The sequence below is a fragment of the Mesoplodon bidens genome, assembly GCF_964165515.1.
Source record: "Mesoplodon bidens genome assembly, chromosome: 11".
Lineage (NCBI taxonomy): Eukaryota > Metazoa > Chordata > Mammalia > Artiodactyla > Ziphiidae > Mesoplodon > Mesoplodon bidens.
In genome coordinates, this window is record NC_138167.1 from 63,608,723 (window position 1) to 63,629,795 (window position 21,073).

At 53.1% G+C, this 21,073-nt stretch overlaps 1 protein-coding gene across 9 annotated transcripts in view; it reads left to right on the forward strand.

Moving 5' to 3' along the window:
* TTLL1 (TTL family tubulin polyglutamylase complex subunit L1) overlaps nucleotides 1-8,551 on the forward strand; it is a 38,183-nt gene extending 29,632 nt beyond the window's left edge. For all 9 annotated transcript variants that reach the window (XM_081248669.1, XM_081248670.1, XM_081248674.1 and 6 more), the window contains 3 exons: nucleotides 1,391-1,477; nucleotides 3,287-3,450; nucleotides 8,290-8,551. In XM_081248669.1, the coding sequence (XP_081104795.1) occupies nucleotides 1,391-1,477; nucleotides 3,287-3,450; nucleotides 8,290-8,419 (381 nt within the window). In that variant the 3' untranslated portion in view covers nucleotides 8,420-8,551. The remainder of the gene's footprint in view (nucleotides 1-1,390; nucleotides 1,478-3,286; nucleotides 3,451-8,289) is intronic.
* The last annotated feature ends 12,522 nt before the right edge of the window (nucleotides 8,552-21,073 follow it).

Consider the following 21,073-nt stretch of genomic DNA (forward strand, 5'->3'; position numbering starts at 1 on the left):
CTGCAGAGGCTTTTGGGGACAGTGGTGTGTGCGCTGGCCGGGTTAGGACACCAGGCTTTCAGTGGAAATGCAACAATTCCACTAAATTTCCACATGATGAAACAGCCCCCCAGCTTGGTTTTCCTCTAGTGAGTGGGGCTGCACTGGGCTCTCTCCCCCTTAGACGTTTCCTGTTCTAAATCCAGTGTTTTAGGGAGAGTCCACGCATCTGCGAACGTATGAATAGGCCTCACCATCCTAACGGTCGTGTCTGTGTGCTCCCCTCGCTGTGGGGTGCATGAGAGTCCCCGGGGAGTGCGTAGCACTGCTGCTGGCTGGGCCTCTCCTGGAGGGTTCAATCCAGGCAGCTCAGGCAGCCTGGAAATCTGTGTTGTAAACAAGCCGCTGGTGGGTTTTTTATGCACTTGTAGAACGGTTTTAGAAATGGAATTAAAAACAGAAGAAGGGACTTCCCTGGTGGCGCAGTGGTTAGGAATCCGCCTACCAATGCAGGGGACACGGGTTCGAGCCCTGGTCCGGGAAGATCCCACATGCCACGGAGCAACTAAGCCCGTGAGCCACAACTACTGAGCCTGCGCTCTAGAGCCAGCGAGCCACAACTACTGAGCCCACGTGGTGCAACTACTGAAGCCTGTGCGCCTAGAGCCCACGCTCCGCAGCAAGAGAAGCCACCGCAGTGAGAAGCCCACGCACTGCAACGAAGAGTAGCCCCCAGTCGCCGCAACTAGAGAAAGCCCACGCGCAACAACGAAGTTGTTAATTAAAGCAAAAAAAACTAAGAAAATCCAAAAATTTTAAGTAAATGGATTTGACTTTTGACCTTTGTCACACAGAACAGAGGTTCATACGCTGTATCCCGAGGGGTCTGTGAAGGGACTGACAGCCTGGTGTGTGTGTGTGTGTGTGTGTGTGTGTGTGTGTGTGTGTGTGTGTGTGTGTGTGTGTGTGTGTGTGTGTGTGTGTGTGTGTGTGTGTGTGTGTGTGTGTGTGTGTGTGTGTGTGTGTGTGTGTGTGTGTGTGTGTGTGTGTAAGCCGCACAGGCCTGAACTTTGGGTGCCTGGGCTTGGAGCTGGACTTCTGTCCACTCTGAGGACAGTCTTGTGCCGATGGAGACGTTCATTGCTGGTCGTCAGGCCTCTGATGAATGAGACGTGGAGACGGTGATTGCTTCACGAACCCCCTTTCCATCCCTGACCTTGCGGGAGGAACATGGGGAGGAAGGGGGGAGGGGAGAGGGCGGAGATGGGGAGCCGCTGGTCACAGGAGTGCGCCGCTGGCATCACCACCCTGAGGAGGGTCCTGCTGCTTTAACGTCCCGCATCTCCACGATGTGGGTCTCAGCTGGGCCCCCCAGTTGTGGCTCTGTAACCTGCCGGTCCTTTCCCTGCAGCCCGTGATGAACAACGACAAACACTGCTTTGAGTGCTACGGCTATGACATCATCATCGATGACAAGCTGAAGCCCTGGCTGATCGAGGTACCCACGCGCTGCATGCCCGCGTGCCTGGTCGCCCCACACCCTCCCGGTGCCTCTGCCTCTGCCTCGGGCTCCGCGGCCCCAGCCAGATGTTTCCCAGGCCGCGGTGGGCGTGGTAGGCCGGGGGCAGATGTCCAGGTCTGACGGTTTGCTGATGGTTGGGGAATACACACTCCCGGTCTGTCACCTCCGGCAAGCCCAGCCCACAGAGCCCGAGCCATCCTCCCCCTTCCGAATGGGTGCTTCCGGGTGAGTCCAGGTCCTGGGGCCCGGCCCTGTCGGACACTGTTCCCATTCAGGAAAGGAGCTCACAGACCCGGAAGCCCTTGGGAGGCCGTAGCGTTCTGTCCGGAAATAAGGAATGCTATCCTCTTGGGAGGAAGGCGTAGTTTGGAAGTGGACTCGTGCCCATTTCAAGGCGTAGACAGGATGTAGTGATGGCTGTTCTAGAAAGGGCAAGGTGCATACACCCTTTTCCTGATGACAGTGGCAGCGGGCGCTGGCACACCCGTCTGAGGCCCTGACACGGAGCCCAGCTGGCCGGGTGGTCCTGCTTTGCTCTGCTGCCGGGAAGAGGGGCTCAGGCCTCTGAGGGGTGCAGGGCTGGACAGGCAGAAAGGGTGCTGCAGGCTTCCACTCTGGTGACTCATCTCCCTGCTAGTGCCCTGAGTGCCGTGTCCTCTCACCACACCCATGTGGACGGGACGGCTCAGGCCCTTTAGCTCAGTCCTGTTTCCAGCCGAAGCTGAGTCACAAGAGCAAGTGGCAGTGAGTGGTCCCTTGTAGGGAAGTCAGTGGGGGGCCCTGCAGGGAGCTGCCAGGAGAACCAGGTTACGGGAGGGCGAGCTGTGTGTGTGTGTGTGTGTGTGTATGTGTGTAGATAAATGTGCATATAGATAGACAGATAGGTCAGTCCTTAGATAGAAAATATTTATGCTTTTTTTTCCTTCATCTTAAACAGAGTAAATACTTGAATGGGACTCAAGCTTTCCTTGATGAACTAGGATCTGAATTGTGAACATTACTTCTAAAATAATAACAGGTCTTAACTGTAGCATATTTGTAATAAGAATTACAGTATTATACGATCAACCACAGTGGTAATTTCAGGGGCAACCGAGGTCCACCCTGCTGGCCGCACAAAGACACAGTCTGACTACTGGGCGGGGAAGCCTGAACAACTTGCACATTGGCTGTCTCTTCTCTCTCACGGCCTGAGAAAACAGCCCACCAAAGTCATTACAACTGTGCCTAAAATAAGGGTAAATAGGTACTGACTGAGGGCCCGTGAGACTCTCAGCGGAGTAAATGGCCACGTTTTAACACGTGGATATTGTGACTTGGCTCTGACCCCCTCAGAGGCCTGGATGGGCTCCTTACCTGGTCAGAATGTTGCTTTGTTGGTGAGGTAGCACTTACTCTCTCAGCAGAAGGGGTCCTTTTCCTTTTCCTTCAACCCACGATGCTGCTTGGTCAGGGTCATTGGGTCACGGATTCCAGCAAAGCTCTGGGCAGCTTTTGGTGCTGAGGACAGAGCTCATCACACAGGTAGACGCTGAAATTACATTTGTGATGGACGTTGACCTACGATTTTTGTTTGCGTGGTGACGGATTTGTAGCTTCTGTTCCTAATCCTGTCTTTAAATATCGTTTGTATTTCACCTGACAGCTAATGAAATAGATCACAAAATGCTCCCTGAAGGTGTTAGGTGTGAACAGTGTGAATCACAACCTTATCTGCATTGCGGGGCCCTCGATCCAGGTGAGTAAGTGGTCCAGCCAAAGGATGTGTTCTCTTTCCTCTCGTAGGTGAACGCATCCCCATCCCTCACCTCCAGCACTGCCAATGACCGAATCCTAAAGTATAACCTGATTAATGACACCCTCAACATCGCCGTCCCTAACGGCGAAATTCCAGACTGTAAATGGAACAAGTCACCCCCAAAGGAAGTCCTTGGCAATTATGAAATTCTGTAAGTTTGTGTGTCTGTGCAGCTGGCCCTGTGTGTGTCAGATTGGGGGGTACCAGGGCCCAACTGGGATTTTCTAGGTATATGTGGACTCACCTTATCAGGTAGAGTATTTTGTTTTTTGGTGTTATGAAATAGATCTTGTAGCAGACAATTGTTTGCGTGCTGGACCAGGCCTCTGCCTAGTCTTGTGCCTGAGAAACATTAACGAAGCATTTGCCACGTTTGCTGCTGGGGCAGCAGGAGCTGGTCACCTGCCATGGAGCAGAGGCTGGCCACACCCTGGTCCACCCCGAGAGCTGTGTGACACTGAGGAACTAATCGATCTCTTTGAGTCTCCGTGTGTACATCTTTTTAAATGAGGATAATACGATCTGTCTTACAGTGGTGAGAGGAAAAGAAATGTAGCATTTGAGGGCTTGACACACGTGTTGTCACATTTCATTTCTCCAGCAACTTTGTGAGGTGAGGGTTGTCAATGGCTCCATCTTACACGTGTGGAAACAAAGGCTCAGAGGGGTTACGTGGCACGTTGGTAGTGACATAAAGCGGGGGAAAGTGAGAACCCGTCAGGAGGGCAGTGGCCGAGCGAGTCCAGTTCGTTCTCACCATAGAAGAGTGAGTGGACGTTAAAAGGACTGACCTGGGGCTGTGCCGGGGGCCCGGGAGGAAAGCGAGCTGCAGGAAAGGGTGCCTGATGTGATCCATGTGAAACGGGCTGTGGTCCTGGTGCCCCCTCCCTCGGTGTGATGGGCATTTCCACGTGTGGTGGCTGCTCTGAGAGTGGACGGGCCAGGAAGCATGGAGGGACACGCATTAGGGTGTCAGCATGGACACCACTGCTGCAGGGGTGTGGGCCGGGGAAGGGGAGCCAGGAAGAGAGGGAAATAGCACCCACCCCGAAGGACTGAATATGTTAGGATCACATTACATGATTCTGTAAAAGTAAACATGTACGTTTAACTTAACTTTTTTTTTTTTTTTTTTTTTTTTTTTTTTTTGCGGTACGCGGGCCTCTCACTGTTGTGGCCTCTCCCGTTGCGGAGCACAGGCTCCGGACGCACAGGCTCAGCGGCCATGGCTCACGGGCCTAGCCGCTCGGCGGCATGCGGGATCCTCCCGGACCGGGGCACGAACCCACGTCCCCTGCATCGGCAGGCGGACTCTCAACCACTGCGCCACCAGGGAAGCCCTAACTTAACATTTTTAAACAATGAAGAAGTGGTGAGTCAACTTTACACAGCGCACAGATCCCAGGCTCTTGGCTGTTAGCACTGCTGCCACGTGGACGTAAGCGTGCAGCCCAGGGAGGGTGGTCGGGAACTGAAAGGGCAACCAGTTGGCCGGTCAGTTGTGTCCTCCAGCACGTCTGCTGCACAGGTGAAGTAGAGAGTAGGCAGAGGGTGGAAGTGCCCGGGGTGGGGTGCTTGCCAGGTGCGGGAGAAGGGCAAGGAAGCATGAGGGTGTGAGCAGATGAGGACAGTGCGGGGGTGGGTAGGGGTCATGGGGTCAGGGCTGTAGGACAGTGAACTGGGAAGAGAAGGGGCAGAGGTCAGAGTGAGGCTGGCGGCCGAGGTTTTGCAGGGGCTGCGGTCACCAAACATAGCAAGGTCGGGTGCCCTGGGAACGGGGCTGAGCTGGGGTGGAGGACAAGGTCATCGGAGAGGGCAGTAGGTCAGGGAATCGGGGTCCCATCTGTTTGGTCACTGCGGTCACCAGCAAGAGTGAGCCGAGAGCCTGAATCTTAAGGAATTAAGGGCAGTGACACGGAGGATTAGAGGTGACCAACAAGGCCGGGTGAGGGTGGTGGATTCTGCTGACCTGGGAAGGAGTTTTATGGTGGGAGGGTCTCCTCCAGAGTGGGAGGGAAAGCAGGCCCACTCCAGGGGCTGCAGGGGAAGCCAGGTTGCCGAGCAGGAAGGTGAAGGGGACCCTCCAGGATGAGGTGGAGGATGGGGGGCGCTCTGTCCATTGCTGACGATGGACAGCGCTCTGAGTGCACAGAGGGAGGGAGAGTTTGCTGGTGGGGCCAGGATGGGGCCCGTCCAGAGCCTCGGGGGTTGGCATTGTGGGCGGTGCAGGGTGACACGCGGGTGACGGATGTTAGACTGTGATGGAGGGCCTCGTGAGCCCTGTCCTAAGACAGATGGGGGGCTGTGTGGGGAAGGAGTCTGGCCAGGGTCTGGTGGGTCCACCTTGGTCCAGCTGAGGGTGGCAGGGAGGCGGGCTGTGAGGACCCTGCCCCCATCAACCCATTGCCTCCTTGAGGGAGTGGGCAGACGCTCCGTTTCCAGTTGAAGGCGTAGTGGTCCGAAGCCTCAGTGCTTTTACTTGGAGAGACAAAAAGGTGGGCCCCCCTCAATCCGTTCAGCCACCCTCTCCCTAGATGAGGTGATAAGGAAAGCTCCAGCGCGGGGCCGACAGTTCTGAATCCTTCCATTCAGGACCTGCCCCCGGTGCTTCAGACAACCTGTCAGAGTCCTGGGTGGGCTTACAGCCCTGGGGCTGCGTAGGGAGGGCCCTGACGTCACAGGCACCACCCTATCCTCCTGCTGTGCCAGCCTCTCTGCATTCTGCTGCATGCTCCCAAGAGCCCTTCAGAGCGTCCCAGCCAGGATGCCGGCGCCCCTGGTGTGGCACCCAGAAACAGGCGCTCTTGCCGCTGCCCCAGCTCGCCGTCCTGGCCTTGGGGCCACAGGGCCTGGCACTTTGCAACTGCTCCCTCCGGGGCCCAGTTCGGAAGGTGCCCGTTCTACTTTTATGGCCTTTCAAAAAGAAATGCTCTGGGGCTTCCCTGGTGGTGCAGTGGTTGAGAGTCCGCCTGCCGAAGCAGAGGATGCGGGTTCGTGCCCCGGTGTGGGAAGATCCCACATGCCACGGAGCGGCTGGGCCCGTGAGCCATGGCCGCTGAGCCTGCGCGTCCGGAGCCTGTGCTCCGCAACGGGAGAGGCCACAACAGTGAGAGGCCCGCATACCGCAAAAAAAAAAAAAAAAAAAAAGAAATGCTCTGAACCCTGATAGTGAGTGGATTCTGCCTGTCGAAAGGCCAGGAGAGCAGCCCACCAGCACAGGAGGAGCCTGAGAAGAGCCATCCGGTTTCTGACTCTCCTTCACGCCCGCTCTGTCCGTGGGCACACCATCCCTGGGAGCAGCCCATCCCGGATGCCAGCTGCTTGCCAAACGCTCATTTCAGTTTGTTTTGTTGTTAAGCTGCACAAATACCCAGTGAAACTGGGAGCCCACCTGTGGGTCTCCCCTCTGTTTATTCAGCAGATTCTTATTGCACACCACCCCACGAGTAAGATCTTGGGGAGGACCGTGAAGTAGACGGGGGGGCGGGGAGGGGTCACTCCAGCCCTTTGGTTGGTACTGCAGACGCGCGCAGGCAATAGAGTGATGACATATGAACGGGAGTCCCCGGGGGAGGGGAGGGGCCAGGGTGGCTTCCGGGAGAGCCCCCCACAGGCAGAACCGCCAGTGTCCCTGGGGAGTCCTCTGTCCAGCTTCATCTCTCTGTAGGGAGACGGGGAGGAGAGTGGGGTCCATGTGTTGTGGTCTGACATCTATGTCCGGCAGAGGGAAACCCCGTTGTGCCTGCCGCGTAGATAACACTCAGTGACTGGCCTTCCTCCTCCCTCCCCTCCCCTTTCAGCCCCGTTTGCCACCAGAAGCCCAAGGCAGAAATGTGTTCTTCAACCTCAGAGGCCTCTAACCCACACTCAACCCACAGATTTTGACTCTGGGAATGAGCTTATAACGGAAGCACACGCACTTCCAGAAGTCAGCAAGATGTAGCTAATGCAATATGACTGAGCATCTTAGTACCTTGTGCGTTTGATGTGAACAGTCTTTGCACGTATAACAGAGGCTCCTCAGTCAGGCAGGGTGTGGTCAGCAGTGATACCTACGCACGCACTTCTACAGTGACAGGAACTTCACACTGAGCTACAGGGTAAAAAGTTCCGAATTAGGAATCCGGACTCCTGGGTTTTATTTAATCCTACCTCTGCCACGTACCAGCTGTGTGACTTTAGCACACTGAGTAAACCCCTCTGAGCCCCACGTTCCTCAAACAGGAAGTGGGAATCATAATGCCTCCTGGTCTGAGTCAGGAGGGTGACGTGAAGCCACGGCGGGGTGGGGGGGGGTAGGAGGCCCTGTTCGCTGGAGCCTGTGTGGTGCCAGGGCCCACAACAGGTCCTGCGGGTTTCAATGGGACCCCCAAAAGAGGGGCCCCACCCCAGCAAGAAAGGATCACCCAGATGCCAAAACGGTCAGGGACGCTGAGATTCTAGGCCAGTTCTTTCTGATGCAAAAGCCCAGGCTGTACTTTCTGTCCAGGCCGTGCGCCAGCCTGATGCAGGAACGTTGTGGGGCGGGGGGGGCGTCACAGCTGGTGGAGACGGCACTGGCCTTGCCTGTGAGCGAGCTGCAGGGCCTCTCCCTGTCCTGGCCTCCTCCAGGGCAGGCCACCCACACCCTGTGCCCTGTCTGAAACGGGGTTAGTCATCCTCGCCCCACAGATGCTGAGTGAGATGCTGCGTGTAAAGTATTTCCAGACGTCACTTCTCTCCCTCGCTACCCTGAGGTCTCATTCCTTTCCTTGGGGTCATTGCCAAACTCAGTCTAGTGGCCTGTATAAAATGTCAGCTGCAGGGGTGGGGACCGCCCACAGTAACATTTTGAGGCAGCTGTACTTGTGTTCCATGGCCTGGGGCAGTGGTTGGTGGGCTGGAGGCGTGTGGGGCGGCGCCAGGCTGCTTCTCTGGGTGACAGGCCTTTGCCGCACCGCAGCCACGGCCACACCGCCGCTGAACCCTGGAGATGCTTCTCTGTTTCTAGGTACGACGAAGAGCTGGCACAGGGCGACGGGGCTGACCGAGAGCTGAGAAGTCGGCCGGGCCAGTCGCTGGGGCCCAGAGGGGGCCGATCGAGAGACTCTGGGAGGACCGTCCTCACAACCTGGAAGTGACCACCAGCGAAAGCAAGACTCCAGCCTGCACCCAGCCTTGCTGAAGACCCATTTTGGAAACTTCCTTTTTCTAGAGCTTTTTTCCTTTCCTAAACCCTGTAAATAAATAAAGGCATTTCTTTGGAAGGTTAAGGAGCCTATCATTGGGGAAAGTCCCTGTTTCTCCTTCACACTCACACTCACGACACTGACAACAGATATATGGAGATTTTTCCCACACCAAGCAGTTCTGCTGCGGCGCTGGGTGTCCTCCCGTATAACTCAGTTCTGACGCCGTCTGCCTGGAGTTGGAGTCAGATCCCACAGGGTAAGGCCTCCGTCCCACAAGACTGCCCCCACCGTCTCAACTTCAGCCGCCAACTGCAAGCCTACGTTGTTAACTGTGTTTGACCAACTGGCTGTAAGTTGGAGGTTCCTGCAACCCTATCCTTGGGTTCAATTAATTTGCTAGCGGGGCTCTCAGAATTCAGGAAAACAGTTTGCTTACTAGATTACTGGTTTACATAAAGGATGCAACTCGGGAAAAGCCAGATGGGAGAGATGCACAGGGCGAGGTGTGGTTGAAGGGGCACGGAGCTTCCATGTCCTCTCCGGGGACACCACCCTGGACGCTCTTCAGATTCCACAGTCCGGGGATGTTTATGGAGGCCTCGTGACACAGACATGATTGATTAAATCATCGACCATTGGCGACTGACTCAACCTCCGGGCCCCTCTCCCTTCCTGGGAGGTTGAGGTGTGGGGCTGAAAGTTCCACCCCTCCAATCATGTGGTTGGTTCCCTGGGCAGCCAGCTCACATCTAAGGCCACCCAGGAGCCCCAGCCTCCAGTCAGTAGCGCAAACTCTGGCTTGCTTGAAAGGGACTTGTTAGGAACAGCAAAAGATACCCATTTCACCTTTATGCTCTGTAGCAATTTCAGGAACTGGGAACAAAACTAAATATAACAGAGATGTCCCTGTAGCTCTTAGAAAGGAAATGACAAGGGTTTTAGGAGCTGTGTGCCAGGAAAGGGGATGGAGACCAAATATATATCTCTTATAAATCACAATATCACAGTCTATTTCATAAGGGCTGTAAGAACTGATTCACAAATGTACAAAACGAGCTCTTTCCACAGAAAGTAACAGCTTCAGCATGTGATTTAGTTTATTATAAGGTATTCACGTTTTTAAAATTTGGCACTAAATTAAAAACAAACCCCAAACCTGAATATCTTACAAAATCATGCTGCCGTGAGAAAGCAAAATATTTAATCTGACAGCTGCTTTGGTTTCATTCCTTTTAGCATGACTGCGATTTGGAGGAAAACAGGCGACTAGAAATATTCCTCAGCATTTATCGTTACAAAGTCCTTTGTCTTGATGCTCTCAGACAACTCACCTGGGTTTTGTAGGTGAGTCTGTCAGATGAGCCCAGGCAATTCCCAGCATGTGGCTTATATGACATCAGCATCTGGGTTTGCCACAGACGCAGAGGTAAGCGCTGTTGGCAGCCGGCGGCGGCGGGATAAGCTCTTGATGTGATGTGTTTACCCACAAGCCACCCTGGTCGCCATTGACCTACAGAAAAATATGGGGAGGCAACCCGTGTCCCTCTGTAGAGCGACTGATGCGGCCGAATAACCCATGGGGGTGTTCCTCTTAGTAAGAACCTTTTACTGTCACATGTGACATCTTTCATTGATGCTTCATTCACTGTCCTGAGTTTCTTTTTCAACTCCCCACCTCTTTTTTTTTTTTTTTTTTTTTTTTTGCGGTACGCAGGCCTCTCACTGTTGTGGCCTCTTCCGGCTCTGGACGCGCAGGCTCAGCGGCCATGGCTCACGGGCCCAGCCGCTCCGTGGCATGTGGGATCCTCCCGGACCGGGGCAAGAACCCGCGTTCCCTGCGTCGGCAGGCGGACTCTCAACCACTGCGCCACCAGGGAAGCCCCCCACCTCTATTTGGTTACAACATTAGGAATAGGATTTTGTTGTAACATAATTACGCCAAGGACATAGAAGATAGAGGTCTTTCCTGTACCCATGTGCAAACACCTGTCGCGCTTACATGTCTCGTGTGTATACGTGTGCTCACATATATTTAATGATGTTTCACGGCCATTTAGGGAAAAAGGTCCTTTTAAATGGATCTGGTACAATACAAAGTGAATGAAATGTAATACAAATGGCATTTAGCCAGAATCCAAATAAATTGCAATTTGAAGGGATCTGTCTGCTGTGTTCACGTTAAGCCTAAAACAGTTCCAGCTTATTGATCGACGCATTTTGTGTGTTCCTTAATATTAAGGCCCGCTGTGGATGGCAGGTGTGGCTTCGAGCCTCTGAATCAGACCTGGGCTTGAGGCCTGGCTCTGCCATTTATTAGTTTGTCCCAAGGCTGACAGTGGCTCTTTGGACCTTGCTTCCCAGTGTTTAAGAAGGGGATTACTTATATTTGCCTTAGAAATAACAAGTGCCACTGCCTGCCCCACCTTGCTCTTGTTCCAGCTCTGACGGTGTTTTCTTCCCCAGGAGGAGACAAAATCCACGTGGCTGGCCTCCACCCTCAGCTTCTGCACACAGCTTTTCCACCCACCACTTCTCACAACCCAGGTTCTCTGTTATGTTGCTTTATTTTTGCCTCTCAGATGTGTCTGGGAAAGGGTGAAGTCCCTGGCTGGGAATGTGACCGCAGGCTGAGCTCAGAGGGCAGTTCAATCACAGAGGAAAGAAGTTAGTTTGCCAATGACCAGGTTGCTAGGTGAGAGTGAGTGTCTGCTAAATAGATTTATGTCAAATATTGACTGTGACATTAGTGATGTCATGTTCTGGAGCAGATGTTTCCTCTGGACATTTCTAGAACATGAATGAGTAAGAAGTATGCGATGTGTGAAGAGGCCTTGGGAAATTGTTGGGCTGTAAACAGACTGTCGGGTCACTCGGCTCAGGTCTTGGCAGTGGTGTCCCCATTTGGAATCATCCAGGATGACAATTTTTGTTTTATCAGCTCCCATTACTTTTTTCCATTTGATGGGGTAGGAGCGGGTGGTTCCCGAAGTCTGAGGGTTGTCGCATTTGGTCATTTTCACAGTGATTCTTTTTGTTTGATTTTTCCCAGAGTAAACTCATCATTTGCCTGCTTCCTGAATGGGCGGCTCCCTCAGTATTCTTTGGCAGATGCTCAAGCCCAGAATAAAGGTGACTTCCTACGTGTTCCCCCTCGCACAGCCCGGCAGTTCCCAAACCTGGTGACGGGCTCCTCAGTGGGCCTCCTACCTGGACCACTGGGTCTCGGCCCGCAGCCCCACCCCATGCAATTGGGTTCCACCTTCTGGCCCAGAAGATTTTTCTGACCTGTGGCCATTTCTCCCAGCACACAGTGGTTCTTCAGCACCATCCACAGAGCCTCCTGTGCTTGGGGGGACCTGGAGGCCCTCCATACACGGTGTCCACCAGCCCCAGACTCACCTGATTTTCTAACCCCAGGAGACTGGCAGTTTCCACCTTCCCTCTAGGTCCACTTTCCAGCTCTGCTGTCTCTCCAGCCAGCCCCGGAGGAGCTTCCCTCGTCTCCCCAGCGTCAGGCCATCAGCCTCCTGTGGCCCAGGGAAGCAGGTGAGTGTCTGCTGCAGGGATCCCGGCCAGCCGGCCTCTCGCCCGACACCTGGCACTGCCCAGTGATCAGTGCCCACAAGGTGCTCATTAACAGGATCTGTGCCCAAGTGGGGTGCCCTGGGACAGTTCAGGACACCTGTGAGGCAACAGGAGCACCATCAGATTTTGTTTCCTGTTTCTCATTAAAGCAGACGAGGTATGTTTATGTCTTTTCTGATTTGTCCCAGCCTGAACCATACTGTGTCTCATATGCTCCTCTCCCACGCCCCACGCCACGTGGCTCGCGGGATCTTGGTTCCCCAACCAGGGATCGAACCCAAGCCCTCGGCAGTGAAAGAGCAGAGTCCTAACCACTGGACCGCCAGGGGATTTCCTCATATGCTTTTAAGCTGAAGAGAGCATCCTCGTACTTCTGTGCCTAAAGGGTTCCGAGCGTTCCATCTCGTGCTCATTTCTTCCGTGGCTGCCGTGCTCCCTTAGCAGAAGGGAGCCTGAGGGTCCACAGGGTCCCCTGCAGGGAGCCATGGGCTTCCCCACCCCTTGATTGTCCTTTTTTTTTTCCCTTTCTTTTTCAAGTTTAATTCCCTTGATTTTTCTTATATGATAATGCTGCGTGGTAGCCCCATACTGGAGTCTGGGCTCTCATCCCAGGATCTCGAGTGGGTCTAAGACAGCAAATTCTGAGCAAAGTCTCCTTCCAGGGGTTAGCAGTGAGGATACTGTAGCTTGGACAGGACACGGAAGGTGGCCCGGCAGATTGCCCAGGTGGCCGTGGCCATCAGCAGCAGCTTGGGCGGGGGACCAGGCAAGCTGCAGAGCCGTGGCAGAGGGGCCAGTGGGGCCTTGCTGGCCTTGTTCCCAGTGGTCCTCCACACCGGGAGGTTGGAAGCTTGGCCAGGATGGGCCCTGTGGGTGGCAGCAGCAATTTCCTTGGAGCACTTGACACCCACTGAGTAGCCTCCAGTGCCAGCCAGGTCTTTGAACTCGGCCCCTGGGTCTACTTCTGCAGGGGCATCACCTTCAGAACCTCAACCCTGTGGGACACCAATGACCCCAGACTTCTTTATGGGTTGAACAGTGTCCCTCCAGAGCTTGCATCCACCCAGAACCTCAGAATGTGACCTTGTTTGGAAATAGGTCTTTGCAGATGTAATTAGTTAAGGGTCTCAAGATGAAATCGTCTTGGATTTGGGGTGGGCCCTAAATCTCATGACTGGTGTCCCTATCAGAAGAAGAGAGGACACAGGCACAGAGGACAAGGCCGTGTGAAGACAGAGGCAGATGCCGCCCTGAGCCAAGCAAGCCAGGTGTTGCCGGCTGCCACTTCGAAGAGAGGCGTGAACAGATCCTCCCTTGGAAGGAAGCAACCCTGACACCCTGATGTTAGACTCTGGCCTCCAGAATTGTAAGAGAATAAGTTTCTGTTGTTTAATCCAGCAAGTTTGTGGTCATTTTTTCCAGCAGCTCTAGGACATGAACACAGTGGGTGAGCAGCAGAGACAGCCCCAAGGAACTGGCCCTCGACCGAAGGGCCCACCGATGACAGGTGACCACCTGGTTCTCAGGTTTGCTCCACCGCTCCCAGCTCTCAGTCCTGTTCAGACTCCCTACGAAGGCCCTGCAGGCTCAGCAGCGCTGGGCTGGCCATGTCTGTTCTCGGAGAAGAAGCATCACACCCGTGCCTTCTCTCTCCCCAGATCCCAAGCCTCCGCGACCTCCCCTCCTGAGTTCCCCGGGCCTGGCTGTGATTGTCCCCTGTTCTCTAGTTACTCTCTCACCTGAGTCAGATGCTTCAGAGAAAGCCCAAGTTTTCTGGGTTTTTCAGTAAATGTGATTGCTATGCTGATGTAGGTTGTGGGTGAGCCTCTTGCCTGAAGGACAGCAATGGCTGCGGTGTGGTATCTCTGCTGGTGCAGTGCAAGCCCACATGCCCCTGGGGCTTTCGTGCCTCTGGTGTCTGATTCAGGACCATCCTCCCAGCTCCTCTCCTTCACCTTTTTTTTTTTTTTTTTTTTTTTTGCGGTACGCGGGCCTTACTGTTGTGGCCTCTCCCGTTGCGGAGCACAGGCTCCGGATGCACAGGCTCAGCAGCCATGGCTCACGGGCCCAGCTGCTCCGCGGCATGTGGGATCCTCCCAGACCGGGGCACGAACCCGTGTCCCCCGCATCGGCAGGCGGACTCTCAACCACTGCGCCACCAGGGAAGCCCTCTCCTTCACCTTTTAATTCCAGTCCTGGACTGAGCCTTTTGGGTTTTTGCCTCCTGAATTCAGTCCCCTCTGTCGCACCGCCCCCACCGTGCCCCCCCACCCCGTTCATTCCACCCCTCCCCATCCCGCATTGCCTCCAGCCCCTCCTCACTCCCCTGCCCCGGAGCTGCCTTTGTGGCCCATCAGGCATTGCCCAGGATCCTCCTGGGGAGAGGGTGGGCCACAGAGAAGAGCCTCCGAGGCCTCTCTCCTGCCAGGAGTCTCTCCTGTGGTGGCTGAGGACACCGGGCAGCTCCTACCTTGGGACCAGACTCCCATCCTGGCTGGACATTGAACTGGGCCGGCTCGGAGCTCCAGGTGTGCCTCCTACCTGCCCAGCCGCAGAGCAGAGGCTGTGGCTCCCCATTCACCTTGTGTCCCAGGCCTTATGCCCCACAGCAGATGGTGAGAGGTGAGAAAAAGATGCCTTGAAAAGGGCCCACAGGACTCCCCCGGCGGTCCAGTGGTTAAGACTCCGAGCTTCCAGAGCAGGAGGTGAGGGTTCGATCCCTGGTCGGGGAACTAAGATCCCACATGCCAAGTGATATGGCCAAAAAAAAAAAAAAAAAAAAGGAGAGGGGTTCCACAGAGGCACCTGGGGCTGATCTATCTGGAGAGACCACGAGCACTGAGCTTTTCTTTTTCTCTTTTATAAATTTATTTATTTTTGGTTGCATTGGGTCTTCGTTGCTGCACACGGGCTTTCTCTAGTTGCGGCGAGCGGGGGCTACTCTTGGTTGTGGTGCACGGGCTTCTCCTTGTGGTGGCTCCTCTTGTTTCGGAGCTCGGGCTCTAGGCCCATGGGCTTCAGTAGTTGTGGCACGCATGCCTCAGTAGTTGTGGCTCACAGGCTTAGTTGCTCTGCAGCATGTGGGATCTTCCTGGACCAGGGATTGAACCCATGTCCCCTGCATTGGCAGGCAGTTTCTTTCTTTCTTTTTTTTTTTTTTTGTGGTATGCGGGCCTTTCACTGCCGTGGCCTCTCCTGTTGCGGAGCACAGGCTCCGGACGCGCAGGCTCAGTGGCCATGGCTCATGGGCCCAGCCGCTCCGCGGCATGTGGGATCTTCCCGGACCGGGGCACGAACCCGCATCCCCTGCATCGGCAGGCGGGCTCTCAACCACTGCGCCACCAGGGAAGTCCGGCAGGCAGATTCTTAAACACTGTGCCACCAGGGAAGTCCCACGAGTGCTGAGCTTTGTCTGCTGACATTGTCCCCGAGGAAGAGAAAGCAGCCCTGACAGCCAAGAGCAGGCCTGGTCCCCGCAGCTTGGTGTTCTCCTGTGGAATGTAAACAGCCACACAGACCAGGCCCCTGTGTAACTGATCATCAAGGCAGAATCCTTCCATCATCGTGTCTGAACCTGAATAGCAGCATCAACATTGTCCAAGCCGCAAAATGACCAAGCTTCCCCGACCCTGTCCCAGCCACAGGACTGACTGCACCAATCATTGCTCGTACCAGACCAGGCTCCGCTCCCTGTAGACAAGGTTTACTGAGACACCTGGTTACAGAATCAGCTGTCCTTCCTCAGAGCATCCAATCCAGAGCAAAACCCACCTCCTCAGACCTGTCACCCAGCACACACCCAGTGCCCTAAAGTCCCAGGCGCATTCTCCTTCTAGGTAACAAGCGATTCACCCACGCTGTTGCCCCACAGGGATGCTCCTGTCCTTTGGCTGAAGAACAGAAGACTATGAGAATGTTTAATGATTTAACAAGGGGAATTGCACTAGTTTTGACGTGGCTGAGTTTAAGAAAGACTGAGTCCTTCCCCAAGGTTGGCAGAGGTCCTGTTCAGTCTTAGAAACAGGTAAACACGTTTTTTTCTTCACTTGGTGCTACAGGTGCTGTGAGTGGGGAGGAGATAACGGAGGAGCCCCAGCAGCAGGTTGGAGAAGGAAGCTGGCCTCCGGTGTCCCTGCTCAGGAATTCAGCCACCTCCCTTACTGCAAGGTGGGGGGACGGTGGGGGGAGAACCAGGGAGGCCCAGGCACTGGGTGGGTGGGGGGGCTGCCGTGTAGTTATTTAACTTTTACAAATTACATTTACCACAAAGCCTTAAGGGCCTACTAAGTTAAAAACAAACAAACAACAACAACAAAAACCCAGCACCTAATTTGAGAGACACAGAATGCTGCCCAGCCCTTCATGTGCGGGAGGAGGTGACTCCCCAAGGTCACACAGCTGGTGGAAGACAGAGGCTCACTGGGGCCCGGTGCACGTGATTTCCCACCCAGCTCTTTCCAACACAACGTGTTCTTGTCTGTGGAAAAGGCAGGGAAACACCAGGTCCCTATGGTAACAGGACAGTATCCAGGGGTTGAAACTGGAGATTATAAAATCAACAACTATTGGTTGTCACTTGCCATTCAGAAGGTTTGGGAAGTTGGAAGATGCACAAAGGAGACTGCAGGGGGTAACAGAGCAAGGACAGAATCAGGTATCAGAAGACCCGCGACCTCTCCCTGCTCTGCTGCTTGTTTGCTGTATGACTCTGAGTTCTGCTTTCTCATCTGCCTGGTGGAGATTATAATCTGTGCTCTGCCTACCTCACAAAGCCATCACGAAGAAGGAAAGACAATGATTGCAAAAGTGCCATAGCAGCATTAGTTAACGTTGTTTGCTGTCACTTGAGTTTTAAGACCTGGTATCTGCCCTCAAGGAGTTCACAAACTATCTTTTGTAAGAACAGTGAAAAAGACAGTATAGGCTCAGTGCCAGAGAAGTGGCATGAATAACATATGCTCCAACAGCTGTGCTCTGGGTCGGCTGTGTGATCTGGGGTGGTTTCCTTGAGCTGTGTCTTAAAGAATGAGTGGAACTGGATGGGAGGCAGGGGAGTAGTGGGGGGTAATTTCAGAAAGAGGATTCAGGGCCAAATTATGAAGGATCCTGGATGCCAGGCTAAAGAATTTGGCACTAGGGAGCCATGGAATGTTTCTGAGGAGTAGAGTGACAAGGGAGGTGTTCTTAGAGATGAGACTCTGTGGGTGGTTCAGAGGATGATCGAGGCAGGGAGAAGCTGGAGGGAAGCACAGCAAAGAAGAGCTGAGGCTGTGGACTAAGGAGGACATTGGGGGTGGGAGGGTTGGTGGAGGAAGCGGCTTGTGCACCCCGGGTTGCAGATCTATAGAGCCAGGAGCAATTCTCAGTTGACCAGCAGGGGGCGTGTGTGTAAAAGGGGTTTGAGCCTTTGAAGCAGAATTAGGTAAACTTGGCCAAGTGACCTTAACTAAAGTACTTTCCAGGAGCTGTTCAGTGAGATCCTATTATTCATGGCTATGAAATAATATTGTTTCCATGTAACAACTGTGTAGCAAGAAAGTCACTGGTTTGCTTCAGTTCCTGAATCTTGTACTCAGAATAAGAATGAAAATAAGTCTGCCGGAAAGCTGGACTGACAGGCAAACTCTTCTCACACACGGTCTGTCGCAGGCAGAAACTTCTCCTTAGCATGCGGAATTCCCTGTTTTCCCATTAAATCACCCAATATTGAAGGAGCATTAGCGATTTGATAGCACCGGGTGCTGGGGACACAGCCCTGAGCAAAACAGGCAAGTCCTTGCTCTGCAGAGTTCAGTCTGAAGGGGAGAGAGTTGAGAAAGGAACATTCCCAGAGGTGGGCAAGACCAGAGGGCAGGCTGCTCAAGTGGACCCTCGGAGGGGCCATGAAGGGCCTGGAAAGAGCTGACTGTGACCGGGCAGAGGTTTGGGAGGGGCGGAAGGCAGCGGATAAGAGAGGCTGGCTCTCTGTTGTGTCTGGACAGATGCTCAGGATTAGGGGAGCCATCTGATCTGCTTGGGGGATGGGAGGGCTGGCTGCTGGGCACAGGTGATTCTCCTGGTCTGGAAGGAGCTTGATCCCCCAAGTGGGTCTTGGGGACATATCTGTGCTGCTCGGGTCAGCACAGAAACTGTTGAGGTGGAGGCCCCTTGAAGATGTGTTCCAGAAAGAAGGACCATGAGCTTCAGAGGCTGAGGCTGGGGGCTGTCCGGTCACTTTCTTTCCCTAGTCCTGACCTTTCAGTTCTTCCTTTGATTGCACGGAACACTGCCTGTCTCCTTCCTGTAACTCCACCGCTATTTTCAGTCAGAGTTAGAGAGAGGTGGCTGCAACTGAAAGAATTTTAACCTGTAAAAGGTCACTCAGGTTACAGTGTGGAGAACAGATGGGAGAATGGTCATCCAGACGATAGATGATGGTGTCCTGGAGAAAAAAGTGGTGTTTGGAAGTAGCATCAACAGGACTTGGTGGGGGAGGATGGGTGAAGAAGGGGAGAGAGACCTCAAGAAGGATGCTCAGCTTTCTGGAAGGAGGTACCATTCATGCAGGGCTCAGGGGAAGATGATGCCTTTAGTTTTAGGGATGTTGAGCTTGAGGAATCTTGGGGACACGCCTGTGGGGTGTCCTGTTGGCACTTGAGGATCTGAAGTTGGACTGTGTTATAGAATCGATGGCCACTGGCATGGAGCTGGGAAAGGATGCTCCAGGAGATTGCCTGAGGGCGGAGGCCACAAGGAAAAACGAGAAGAGGCTGAGAAGGAGCAGTCAGAGAGGAGTGAGAAGCTTGGCTCAGCATCTTGTGGAAGTCAGGATGTAGGAGAGCGTGACAAGAGCTGCGTGGGGTCACAGGAGCTCAGCCCTGAAAGGAGCTCTGGGACTTCACTACCGGGGCCATGGTGGGCCTGGTGAGAGCAGGGTTGCAGTGTGGTAGGGAGATCCCAGAGGAAGTCGACCAGCCATGGGGATAAGTCTTTCAGGTAGGGAGGTGAGGGAGAGGAGAAGATAGAGAAGGAGGCTGTGAGGGGCTGTGCACCCAACTGAAGATGATAAGTCTTAATAGGCTTCATTCATTCATTCATTCTACTGGTATTTACTGGGTGCTCACCGTGTGCCATAGCTGTTCGAGGTCCTGGGGACACTTTGCTAAACAAGGTGGGTCAGTCCCTGTCATCGTGGAGCCTAAAATCCAGAGGGTGCTAGAGGAGAAATCTTCGTTTTGAACAGTTTTATTGAGGCCTAATTTACACACCATAAACACACTCATTTTAAGTGCATGATTCAGTGACCTTTAGCAGATTTACAGGGTTGTGCAGTGATCACCAGAATCTGATTTTACAGCATCTCCATTGGCCACACAAGATCTCTCATGCCCATTTGCAGTAACTCCCTATTCCTACTTCTAGCTTCCAGCAACCACTAATCTACTTTCTGTTTCTATAGATTTGTCTTTTTTGGACATTTCATATAAATGGAATCTTACAGTATGTGGAGTTTTTGTTCTTGTTCTTCTTTTTTTTTTTTTTTTTTTTTTTTTGCAGCTAGCTTCTTTCACTTAGCATCATGTTTTTGAGATCCATGCATGTTGTAGTGGGTATCAGCATTTCATTTCTTTTTATTGTCTAATAGTATTCCATCATATGGATAGATATACCACATTCTATGTACCCATTACCAAGTTGATGACATTTGAGTTGTTTTTACTTTTTTAGCCATTGTAAGTAATGCTGCTGTGAGCATTTGTGTATAAGTCTTTAGGCAGACAAATGTTTTCGTTTGTCTTGCGTAGATATCTAAGAGTGCTAGGTCATAGGTAAATTTATGTTTACTTTTTAAGAAACTGCCCAACTATTTTCCAAAGCAACTGTACCATTTTATGCTCTAACCAGCGGTGTGTGAGGGCTCCAATTTCTCCACATCCTTGCTAGCCCTTATTATTTTTCTTTGTAATTATAGCCATCCTTTGGATGTGACATGGTATCTCACATGATTTGCATTTCCCTAATGACTAATGACATTGAGCATCTTTTCACGGGTTTATTGACCATTCCCATGTCTTCTTGGGAGAAACTGTTTTAAAGAGGTGAATTTTCCATTCCTCCTAGGAGATTGTGACTTTTCTCTTATTCTTGGGTAGAAGATTCCATTGACTCTTCCATGAAGACTTTCCTGATGCTCTTGTCTACACTGGTCTCTCCTGTCTCTTAAATTTTAAAGCATAAGTCAGATCATATCTGAGACTTAACGCCCACCAAGAAAACTTCCCCTGTAATTTAGAATAAACTCAAGCTCCAGCCTCATCTCCCCACCGCCCACTCTCCCTTCTGCCCTTGCTCCTTTTGCTGGAGCCACAGAGGCCTTTGAGGTTGCCACGCTCACCACTGCCTCAGGGCCTTTGCACTGGCGGTCCCCTCTATGTGGAATTCTCTTCCCCTTGATCTCTGCGGGGCCGGCTCCATCTCATCATTTGGGGCACCTTCTCAGAGAAGCTTTCCTGATCATCCTTCCAGCCACAGTATCTTATCATCTTCTTTGGCTTTCTTCAAAGCATTGATCACTATCTGAAGTTATCTTAGGTATTTACCTGCTTTTTTACTTTCTCCCACACAAAACCATCAACTCCATGAGGGCACCACAACCTCTGCTTGACCCGATCCAGAGTATGGCACGCACTTGATGGATGACAGTTGAATGACTGACTGAAGGAGTCTAAGGTGCCTGCTCATTTGTGATGGTCCTCGCCCTCACCTGTGTGGCTCCTGCTGCCCCAGGGTCATTGCCACGCACCCCCAGGCTGAGGTAAGGAAGAACCGGGCGGGCTGGCATTTGTCCTGCACGGCTGGGGCCCTCAGTGGTCACTGGGTGAAGCACTTCTGGACAGAGTTAGAGCAGCAGACTCTGGCGGCAGTAACAAGCCAGAGCAAGATCAAACAGTGTGTGAGGAATGGTTTAAAACCGGAAGAAATTTAGTCTCAAGAAGAGAAAATTTAGGGGTGACACAAAATATTGAAGGGCCGAGAGTT